The 11,624-nt window shown below is 45.9% G+C and overlaps 2 protein-coding genes across 2 annotated transcripts in view; both read left to right on the forward strand.

Moving 5' to 3' along the window:
• CCBE1 (collagen and calcium binding EGF domains 1) overlaps window positions 1-5,093 on the forward strand; it is a 158,155-nt gene extending 153,062 nt beyond the window's left edge. Inside the window, exon 11 of the mRNA XM_064140299.1 lies at window positions 1,155-5,093. Coding sequence (XP_063996369.1) covers window positions 1,155-1,388 — 234 coding nt within the window. The 3' untranslated portion in view covers window positions 1,389-5,093. The remainder of the gene's footprint in view (window positions 1-1,154) is intronic.
• A 1,200-nt stretch (window positions 5,094-6,293) lies between these two features.
• On the forward strand, window positions 6,294-7,466 carry MRPL17 (mitochondrial ribosomal protein L17). Its single transcript, XM_064176616.1, has 3 exons — window positions 6,294-6,676; window positions 6,762-6,830; window positions 6,904-7,466. Exons 1-3 carry the CDS (start codon window positions 6,503-6,505, stop codon window positions 7,174-7,176), a joined length of 516 nt encoding a protein of 171 aa, XP_064032686.1. The 5' UTR covers window positions 6,294-6,502; the 3' UTR covers window positions 7,177-7,466.
• The last annotated feature ends 4,158 nt before the right edge of the window (window positions 7,467-11,624 follow it).

An 11,624-nucleotide genomic window follows, 5' to 3' on the forward strand; every position in this document is an offset into this window, starting at 1 on the left:
TATTGCTCACAGGAGGAATTTCCACAACAGGGTGATGCTGGCCACTAACAACAGGTCAGCATAAAGATAAAAAATAAAACCAAACAAAAACCAAACCAAACAAAACAAAAACAAACAAAAAAAAACCAAACAAAACAAAAAACCAACCAAAAAAACCACCAAATCCCTCTGCTATGCCAAAAGCACAGTGAAAAGATAATTTGCCTGCACAAAAAAAAATGCTATTGGAAAGAAAGAAACTATCTGTTTTCATCCGTGTGTTTTCACCTACACACCCCTTCCCTTGCAACCTGTGACAATGATGGCAGATTGTGTACCTCTGCCCTAAAACAATGCTGGGACACCTTCAGAATCTTCAGTTAGATACCCCATGCAGAGTGCTATTTAGTACAGTTCACACACCACTCCTAACGAGAGTTTGACCCCTGGAACCTTTCAAAATCTGCCCTTAGTCTCTCTCTGGGACTGAGGAGTCTATAGATTATGAGCAGTCATCAGGAGAAGGATGAGTATTTACAATCCATTTTCAAGTGAAATTGTTTAAACAGTTGGAGTTTTTGTGGTGTTTTCTCATTGATGGAAAGGACTTTTAAGAGTGTGTCCAGCAGGGTATCCTTGGTATCAAAGTGTACTTTGTGAAGTCAGCTAAAAAAAGAAATTGCTTTCTCAAAGTAAATAAAAGTAGATGTATATACTATGCATTGTAATACCAATATATTTAGTAAGTGATGGACAGCCACAAGGTTGAAAAACATACCTTCCAAATACCAGCATTTCGGGAGGGGAGGAATAAATAAATAATAATTGTTGATTGGTCATTCTAAGAATGTAATTCCTGTTATATAAAAAGGAACAGAAGGAAACAAGTTTCATCTCCTCAGTTCCCATGAGTTGTTGGGATAGCAAATGCAGCAAAGGAGCTGTTAAGAAAAGGGCTGAGCATCTTGTCAGTGTAGGCTCTGCCTGCAAAGACATTTGCCTTCCTTTGAAAATTATTTCCTGAGAGAGCTGATTCAAAAACAAATCATTAACTTTAGCCAACTGATATGAAGCAGTATTTTACTGAGTTACTCCTTCAAGAGTAATTATAAAACCTGTTTGAAAGCTGTAAAAGTGAGCTGGATTATTTTAATGACCATGCCTTGTGACTGCAGGGCCCACCAGGTTCGTTTGATTTCCTGTTGCTGATGATGGCAGACATCAGAAACGACATTGCTGAGTTGCAAGAAAGGGTGTTTGGACACAGGACTCATTCATCAACAGAGGAGTTTCCATTACCTCAGGAATTTACAAACTATCACGAGACAGTAGATTTTGGATCTGGAGAAGATTACAAACCACGGGCAGCACCCAGAGACTCCAGAACACAGAAGGCAGCCCATCCTTAGCTACCCTTACTGAAAAATAGTGTCCCTTTAGAGTTCAATATAAAAATGCACTGACAATGTTTAAAATATATATATATATATATATATATATATAAAATTTCTCAATTTTCTCTCTGCTTTTCCTCAGCCATGCTGCCTGTACCTGTAGCTTTCCTAGTTCATGGTAGCCTCCTTGCAGTAATTCCGTACCTTCAGGCCTGCACTGTGTGTTGTACCTAGACTATCAACAAAATATTTTTACTATATAACAGAATTAAGACATGCTCTAGCTAATGGCACAGACTACAGCTTTTTGTCTGCCTACTTCGCATTCTATGTCCAAATGAACTAGTACCCAAATTCTGCCAGGGTAGAGGGCTAGCTGAACATTAGATCTGAGTGATGTCAGTAAGGAAAACTTTGGTCCACAGTCACTTTATACATGTAAATATTTTATACCACTGAAGTCTCCAGCCACTGGTTCAAGGCTTAGGAGGATGTGAAAAGTGGATCCCTTTTCCGCATCGGATACCAGCTTTAAGTGAAAAGTATCTTCTTCTATCATGGCCTGCTATGGCAGAAAAGGGAAAAAAATAGGGTGAAGCACTGATGCAAGCATGCTGCTGGAATCTGGAAATTATTTGGTTTTGTGTTGCTAGAACATTATTCAAATAGAGATAAAAAGATGTGTTTTCCCTAAACTAATGCTACTTTTCCATTACCATTCCCACTGCTCATTATGAAAGCCAGTTCTCTTCCTGAACAGATTCATGCCAGATATATTACACAGGCATAAGCAAAAGAACAGGGGATATATAAAGCAGGAAAACCAAGCACAAATGAATCAAGTAGGCTTACTGGCAAGCACAGTATCAATCCCAGCCTTGCAGAAAGAGTCAGATTCTGACCTCCTGCAGGTGCCTATCTTGGTGAAAGCACAAATTCCAAGCGAAATTCAGACCAGAGATAGGCTTCATGTTAGCAAAGAGCTTTCAACTCTTTCATGTGAGCATCCTAAATGGAATTCATGGAACTGGAACACGGAGTTGCACTGTACTTGGCTGGGTATATGAGGAATTTGAGTAGGTGCAGGAGTGCACATGACAAAAAATTTCAACTGGTACAAGGATGGCTAAGATGAGGCAGGCACATGGGGTCTTGTATTTGTGAAAGGGGATAAAAGGGATTGCCCTTTTTTTACACTGGAAAATTGGATGCACAAATTAGACCATACCTCATGGATGATGTATATCACCATTTCTTTCGGAATTACCACAGCTGCTGAGGACTTTGCCATGCTTAGATGATGAAAGAAGATATTAAGCACAAAAATTCCATGTTGTATCTGTGTAGCTGCTACTTCTACAGTATGTTTTGTGCTAAGTCATGTCTATGTTACAAATGCAAAGTTTGCTGTGTTTTGCAGGGCTTGCATGTTCTAGTGGAATAAATACTGGTAAAAATGTAATCAGGCGCTTTTCAGATAGCCTGTAAAGGTCTGGACTCCCTTCCATATTCAAAAGATAGCTGGTGTAATCCTAACACCAATGGTACAGGTCATGTTGTATAAACAGCTGGCTGTCTTTGACTTTTCATATCTTTTTATATCATCTTAAGAGGACGTCTTTATTCCTGTAATTGTTTCCCAAACTCCTCGCTGTCATTATGCCACAAGCAAGGGCATTATCTTTAAAAACAGTAACATTATGTATTCCTCTTCATTGTGTATCAGTATGTGCAAAGCAATGAATAGTTTACTGACATACCTTAGAAAAAGTGACAGTGCTCTCACTCTGTGGTCTTCAGGCTTCTCCTCTGGGTGGAGCTCTGCCAGCAGCTGTATATCCAAATGGGCTTGTGAACCAGATAATAAGGAAGCTAGTGAGATTTGGGGATAGAACTTGTGGCCAGAAAAGGGATGGTCTTATGTTCAGCAGAAATGTCTAAAAGACAGCATGAACCAAGGCACATATGTCTTATTTTAATTTCAAGTAGGCAACTAGGTATAAATAACATAATTAACGAGCAAATTTGTTAAATGTCAAATGCTATACTTGTAACTCCTGCATGTTTGTCACCATACCCTGTGACCTGCTGGATCAGGTTGATTCCCACTACCTGATTAGTAGCTGCAGAATTTTGGACCATCAAGCACTGAATGATGAGCCAGATTAGTCACTTCCTATATAAATAAATCAAATAAATTGTTGTCTCCTGCCCACATTAAAAAAGAAGAGTTCTAAAACCAGCACTTGTTTTAGTTCTAAGCTCTGCTTTTCCAAATACTGACAAATACCAAATGAGAAGTTCCTACAGTATGACCATCAAATTCAGGGGTAGGTGACAAGTGCACAGATGTATCCCAGGAACAGAAATTCTGAGACTAGAACAGAAAATGAAGTGAAATACATGCTTCACTGTAAGTGCATATTTCTGTCCTACAGACTCATGAACATACAATAGGGCACATTTGCATGCCTTTCTGAGTGGAAAACTCAATACTCCCATTTCTAGAGTCTGCATCATTCATTGGTCTTCACAACCTAGACAAAGGTTTCCCCACATAATGCTGCTCCATTAAAAAAAAAGGTGACATGCTCCTTGGGTTTACGCTTGTGGTTCACCCTCCTCTTTCCAGACTCCTTGCCCCAAAGCTGTTGGTGAGTCCCAGAAGCAAGGAGCAGACACTACGGTAAAGACAAGCCCACCTGGTATGACACAGAAATTGTTACATCAGGGAAAGCCACTCTGAGCACAGCTGGCTGGGAAGGTTCAGTTTGTGTCCAGCTAAGATCTTTGCATAGACCATTGTCATTTTATTGCTAATTAATTGTAGGATAACTTCCAGGACACACTGTATTGGCAACATTTCATCAAGATGGACAAATACATAAGGACTCTCACGATACAAAAGTGACATTTTTTTCAGCACAATCAATGTTTCATAAAGCCAGAGCAGAGGAATCATTGTCAGTCTTAAGATTTGAAACTGGGTAGTCAGGGAAGCCATTACTTTGTAAATTATTTATTACTCCATGGCCCCAAAACCAACAAACTCCCCTGAGAATCCAAGATGAGAATGTAGAAATATCTACACTCCTGCCTAGTTTCATTAATAGGCTCATGCACATGTCAACTTTGTTTCATATAAAAACTATGTATAATTTTATTAGAAATAAATATTATTTTGGTGCTAAGGCATCAAGTTATAAGCAGAAGGATATTAAAGAGTTTGTTATTTTATTAATATTAGAAATATATTTAATGGAAGCATTTGCAAGAGTGTGTAGTGATGGGAAAATGCTGATTGTTAATGAGTTTAGTGAAATCATATTTTCATACACAGAAAACTAGTCTTTTTTTTCTTTGCCAGGGCAAAATACTGCTGCAATAGAACCGTATAGTCAGGTTAAATCTGAAAAAGGAAGAAAATGAATTAAGGTAATGCCTGGAGTCATTGTTAGCATCACATCTTGAGTAACCCTCATTCTAGAAGTATTTCAGAGATAATATGATAAAACCCCAGAGAAGCAAGAAAAGACAGGGGTGAAGTCACAGCAATTTGTTAATTTCACATTAAAATGCCTATGTTTTGTTCCTATTACACATTACAGTAACTATACTGTTCAAATTCACTTTAGTAATGTAAGTGTATGAAATACTAAAATGTGTATGAAATGATTGTGATTTTATGATGTAATCATAATAACAAAGATATTTTTCTTATGTTGTTGGTAGCTGCCTTTGTTACACATCCTTTCTCTGAAGTACAGAAACATTAGCTGGAAGAAAATCAAGTGGCAGGAAACCTTATGTTGCCCTTCAGCATTTTTCTTGGGGTTGAACTGTACAGAGAGAAGAAGAACTATGGGGGCACAAGCTCTTGCAGAATGGGGCAGGTTCCTCTCTCTGTGTAAATAAAGCACACACCGACCTCCACTAGTAGAATGCCAGATCCTGTGCCCCGTGTGGATTACATGAGGCTGGATCCAGCAGCCTTACTTCATGCTGCTAGTGTAGACAGCTTCTACACAGCCAGATGATACATGGGCACAAGACTCCTCTGGAATCCTGCCACCAATACTGGGAAGAAGGGGGAAATAAGACAAAGGGCCTGGCAGGCCCAGGAGCATCCTGTGCAGGACACTCCAGGCCCTGCCCCAGCTGTGTGGAGGAGCAGCATGGAACTACAGAATTACTGTGGTTGGAAGAGACCTTTAAAATCAAGCCCAACTGTTAATCTAGCACTCTCTAGTGCATTAATACATGTCCCTACACACCATATCTATGTCTTTTAAATACCTCCAGGGGTGGTGACTCCAACACTTCCCTCAGCAGCCTGCTCCAATGCATGACAACCCTTTTAGGAAAGGAATTTCTCCTGGTAACACACCTTAACCTCCCCCTGAGGTAATTTTCTCTCATCCTATTGTCACTTGGGAGAGGAGATGGGCATCCAGCTCGCTACAACCTACAAGTAAAACCTACAAGCCAGGCTCTACGATTGGGTAGCTGTAACGAGCAATAATGTCTCCCTCAGCCTCCTGTTCTCCAGACTAAACAACCCCTGTTCCCTCTGCCGCTCCTCTTAAGTCTCCTCCTTTAGACACTTCCCCTGCTGAGTCACTTTTCTTTGGACATGCTCTTCCGTCAGAAACCACCTTGCCTGTCTGCAGCCACGGCCGCATCCTCACGCCCCGGTACCGCACAGAGCAGCAGGCGGGAGAGGTCTCTCCACAACAGGACAGAGCCGCAGGCCCAACCTGCGCAAAGGACTACAGCTCCCGGCATGGGGCGCGGCTGTTCCGCCGCCAGGCCGACCCGGCTGAGGTGCGCCCGCGCATTCCTCACTGACGAAAGCGAACGGGAGAGGGGGGGCGGAGGCGTACTCGGCCCTTTCTGCTGAGCTGAGCTGGGCCCGTACAGGCTTCTCAGCCCTCTTCAGACCTGTCGGTAGGCGAATCCAGGCTGCGGTTCCCGCCGAGCTGGCCGGTCCCGCTCTGAGCAGCACGGCGGTGACGGCCAGCGGGGCGCACTACAACTCCCGGCGTGCGGCGCGGCGGCGCGCAGGGGTGACAGGCGATGCTTCCCGGCGTGCCCCGCGGTGGCGGCGGCGGAGAGCGAAGGGCGGTGGGATGCGGCTGTCGGTGGTGGCCGCCATCTCGCACGGGCGAGTGTACCGGCACCTGGGGCTGGGCCCGCGCTCCCGCCTCGACCTGCTGCGCAACCTGGTGACGGCGCTGGTGCGCCATGAGCGCATCGAGGTGCCCTGGGCGCGGGCCGACGAGATGCGCGACTATGCCGAGCGGGTGAGCGGCCGGGCCTGACCGGAGCGAACCGGGGCGGGGCGGCAGGCGATCGAGGGACCGTGACGACTCTCCTTCTTTCTCGCAGCTCATCGACTACGCCAAACTGGGAGACACCAACGAGCGCGCTATGCGCATGGCGAATTTCTGGCTGACGGTGAGTACCGCCCCCTAAATCCCTCCTTGCCTTGCACGGTGGCGGTGCTAGAGCTGTGTGTGCCGCCCCGCAGGAGAAGGATCTCATCCACAAGCTGTTCAAGGTGCTGGCAGTCCGGTTCCAGCCGCACCCCGGCAGCTACACGCGCATGCTGCACATACCCAACCGGGATGACATTGACCGCGCCAAGATGGCAGTGATCGAGCTCAAGGGGAACCCCTTCCCACCCCTCATCGTCCCGCGCCGTGACACCGAGAAGACGCTGCTCAACCAGCTTCTGAAGGGCTACCGGGAGGACATGCAGCGGGCGGCAGCCCCAGAGGCACTCAAGGGCACCCCTGTCTAAGTATCCCTTTTTAACCTGATGGAGGCCCCATGCCCGCACAGGTGTGGGGCTCGGCATGAGCTGCCCCGGCACCAGTCAACTTGCTGCAGTCCTGGAGCACAGTGTTGGAAGACATCCCAGCAGATCTGAAGATTGATTTATAGCTTTAAGGCTCCTCGATGTGGGGCAGGAGGTGAAGGCGTACTTGCTTCTTCCTGTAGTTTGAATAGAAAGTCAGCAAGAGAAGGAAGTCAAGCTGGGAACCTTAATGTTGTTATTCTCTGTGTAAATAAATTCTGTTCAGAAAGTGAGTTTGCTTCTGTTTGGGTTTTGTTCTTGTGCACATGAATTAGTAGCTTATCCATCAGATACTGTATTACAGCTTCTAGTCCAACAGCATTCCTCTCTGAGGCACTGCCGCCGTTGAGGCTACCTAGAGGCCAGTGTGCAGCCTTTCAGGGCACACAATTCAGAGGAAAAAATCTTGCTATATCAGAAGCATGAAAGCAAACAGGATGTTCATACTGGTGTAAATCTTAAAATAGGCAACACCAAAATGATTTGTGCTAAAATTTCTTGTCTCTGACATGGGCATGGTCAGCATCTTAGTCTCAGGTGTGATGTTGCAAGATACCTGCATTTTACTATATTACAACGAAAGGAGATTGCAGCAAGACTTCTTGAGAGAGCAATAGAACTACTGGGACGTAAGAAACTTTGAAGTACACAGAATCACAGAACCTTAGACATTAGAAGGGACCTCTACTGAGTCCAACCGCCCTGCCAAGGCAGGGTCCCCTAGCGTAGTCTGTGCAGGAATGTGTCCGTGTGGGTTTGCAAAGTCTCCAAACAGTCTTTCGGAAGCCTGTTCCAGTGCTCTGTTACTGTAAAGAGGTTTCTCCTCGAGGTGAAACTTATATACCAGTTTGTACCTGCTGACCACTGAAAAGAGATTTGCCCCAGCTACTTGACATCCACCCCTCAGATACTTGTACACAGTGATAAGAAGAACTCTCAGGTTTGTCTTCTCCAGACTAAAGAGCACCAGGTATCTTAGTCTCTCTTCGGTCCTCTTTGTCCTTTAATTTCAAGTACAACTAGTGCCTGTAAGTCTTAGCTGCAGCTTCTGAGTGCAAAAAAAAACTTGCACAAACGTCAAGTGCCTTCCTCCCGAGTTTCACAATCTTAAGACAGATCCAAGGTCCTATGCAGCAAGAGGTGTATGGAATGACCAAAAAAAGAACCAAAACCAAGTGATACTAAATAATTCTCGCTTCAGGACACTTACTGCACACAGTATGTTTTAATGAATTCCAGTGAGAAAAAATAAGCACTGGAAAAGATGAGATCATCTAGTTCTACTGTGAAGTCTGGTTCTACAGCATGTCCCTGAGCACTGCATCTCTTGTGCCTTTTAACACCTGGTGTGAGGATTCACATCCGGTTGGCAGCTGGCACTAGTGGTGTTCTCCAAGGATCAAGTGCTGTGCCCAGTCCTGTTCAACATCTTTATTGATGATCAAGACGAGGGGATTGAGCCCAGCACCAGTAAGTTTGCAGATGGCACGGAGCTAGGAGCAGGTGTTGATCTGTTGGAAGGTAGGAGAGCCCTGCAGAGGGACCTAGACAGGCTGGATGGGTGGGCAGAGGCCAATGGGATGAGATCTAATGAGGCCAACTGCAGGGTCCTGCGCTTTGGCCACAACCCCAAGCAGCGCTACAGGCTGGGGACTGAGTGGCTGGAGAGCAGCCAGCAAGAAAGGGGCCTGGAGGTCCTGGTAGATAATAGCTGAAGATGAGGCAGCAGTGTGCCCAGATGGCCAAGAGAGCCAATGGCATCCTGGCCTGCATCAGGAACAGTGTGGCCAGTAGGACGAGGAAGGTTATTCTGCCCCTGTACTCAGCACTGGTCAGGCCACACCTTGAGTCTTGTGTCCAGTTCTGGGCCCCTCAATTCAAGAGAGATGTTGAGGTGCTGGAAGGTGTCCAGAGAAGGGCGACAAAGCTGGTGAGAGGCCTGGAACACAAACCCTATGAGGAGAGGCTGAGGGAGCTGAGGGTGTGCAGCCTGGAGAAGAGGAGGCTCAGGGGTGACCTCATTGCTGTCTACAACTACCTGAAGGGACATTGTAGCCAGGTGGGGGTTGGTCTCTTCTGCCAGGCAACCACCAACAGAACAAGGGAACAGTCTCAACTTGTGCCAGGTAAGGTCTAGGCTGGATGTTAGGAGGAAGTTTTTGCCAGAGAGAGTGATTGGCATTGGAATGGGCTGCCCAGGGAGGTGGTGGAGGCACCATCCCTGGAGGTGTTGAAGCAAATCCTGGATGAGGCACTTAGTGCCATGGTCTAGTTGACTGGCTAGGGCTGGGTGCTAGGTTGGAGTGGCTGATCTTGGAGGTCTCTTCCAACCTGGTTGATTCTATGAGATCATACTCACAGTGCATAATTACCTTAGCTAATAATGCATGATTACCTTAGTCTATTTGCAGAAGCAGCACAGTGAAATACAGGGGAAAAAAAAACAGTATAAATCAGAAAGCTGAAACCAGTGAACTAACCGACTTCCACTCACCTCACTGCCATCCCTGTGGAAAAGAGGCACACCCCAGAAGCCAGAAGCAGCAACTAGAATGGGAAGCCTCCTATGTTGCCATCTGAACTTCAAGGCCCACAGTACTTGGCTCCAGTTAGCACTTTCATTTTTGACATTGTCATGACTGCAGCATGGAATGAATAACAGCAGCAGGTTCAACTCAAACTGATGACATTCTCCCTTCTGATTCTTACCCACAAACCCTCAACCCTCCTGACACTATGTGGTAGTTTAAGGGGGTCCCAGGTTCCCTGAAGAAAACTACAGGGGTCCCAGGGGACAGATGTGGTCTTCCCAGGATGTCGTAATATTGTTACTCTATTCTGCTTTCTGGTATCACAATTTATAAGCCAGTAGGTCTTTTCCCTCCCTGCCTTTTCTCTTTTCTCTGGAAAGAGAGCGCATCCCTCCTCATCTCATGATGTGTGTGTGGGAGAAGGCTTCTAGCTGGCAGGGAATTTTGAGCTGCATTATGTGGCCTGCTCAGGCCTTGTAGGTCTAAGATGGGGAGGGCAATTCTGGCCTACTGTTAGGCCTGCTGACAGTGGAAGGGGTAGAAGATTCTAGATGGTTTCATTCTGATAGACTTGGCTTAAGCTTGTGGATGTATCCATTCTACCAATAGCCTTTTGCATATAGGCATAGTAAATAGAATCTCCCCTTGGACTTCCAATCAGTGTGCAGCATCTTCGTTCTTACTCTCCAAAAGAAGTAAGTGTCACTGCTGTCCTCCAGCCCTGGGTAGCTCATGGCCTCAAACTGGGACACACCATCACTAACTTGAATGCAATCAAAACACTCCATGACATGCAGGGTCACCCCACCACCTCTCCCCTTCCTTGCCCATCCATTCTAAAGATGTTGCAACCATTTATTGTAGACAGCAACAAGGTCACCCCTGAGCCTCCTCTTCTCTAGGCTAAACAACCCCAGCTCCCTCAGCCTCTCCTCATAGGCTTTGTGTTACAGGCCCCTCACCAGCCTTGTTGCCCTTCTCTGGACACGTTCCAACACCTCAACATCTCTCTTGAATTGAGGGGCCCAGAACTAGACACCGTACTCAAGGTGTGGCCTGACCAGTGCTGAGTACAGGGCAAGAATAACCTCCCTTGTCCTTCTGGCCACACTGTTTCTGATGCAGGCCAGGATGCCACTGGCTCTCTTGGCCACTTGGGCACACTGCTGGCTTCAGAGCCTGCCCCTGCCTCTAGGTGCTTCTGCTGCCTTCACAGCCAGGGTGCCTCCAGGGTCCTAAGTCCCACCAGAGGGTCTCTCGAGGTGCAAGCCCCTTATTCGACCCCAAGGGATCTAGTCCCAAACTCCCGTATACCAAACTATTATCCTTAAGATTCTCCCAGGGATGTTGAGCCACATACATGATTCCAGTCCCTTACACCATCCCACCCTATTTCTTTGATGGACACTGTACTATTCTGATACACAACCCCTTCCAGCTCCTTCTGTTTGTTTCACACACAGCAGTTGGACTAATGATCACGTTGCCTTTCTGCAGGAAGAAGTCCTGATTCCTGCCTGGCTATTCTCAGGTGCTCCAGCAGGTGTGGGTAGAAAAGTCAGTTTTATGAATGATAAAAACGTCAAGAGAGGAAAATGACCATGGCCTTGTAACAGTAGTTGAAAGCACAGTGTTAAGCCCATGTTACTGTTATCCAAAACATTTGTTTTGATCAAAGGACGCAGAAGCCAGAGCAGGTGGTTATATAATTTAGGCAAACAAATGTGAAAACACTGATTTAGAAAGACAGTTGGATAAAAACATGCAATGATGGAAAGAATCATAGGGTCTGGGTCAGAAGGGACCTCTGAAAGTTACCTAGTCCAACCCCTGCCCCTGCAGTTAGCAAGAATATCTTCA

Source organism: Pogoniulus pusillus, chromosome Z (genome assembly GCF_015220805.1).
Source record: "Pogoniulus pusillus isolate bPogPus1 chromosome Z, bPogPus1.pri, whole genome shotgun sequence".
Classification (NCBI taxonomy): Eukaryota; Metazoa; Chordata; class Aves; order Piciformes; family Lybiidae; genus Pogoniulus; species Pogoniulus pusillus.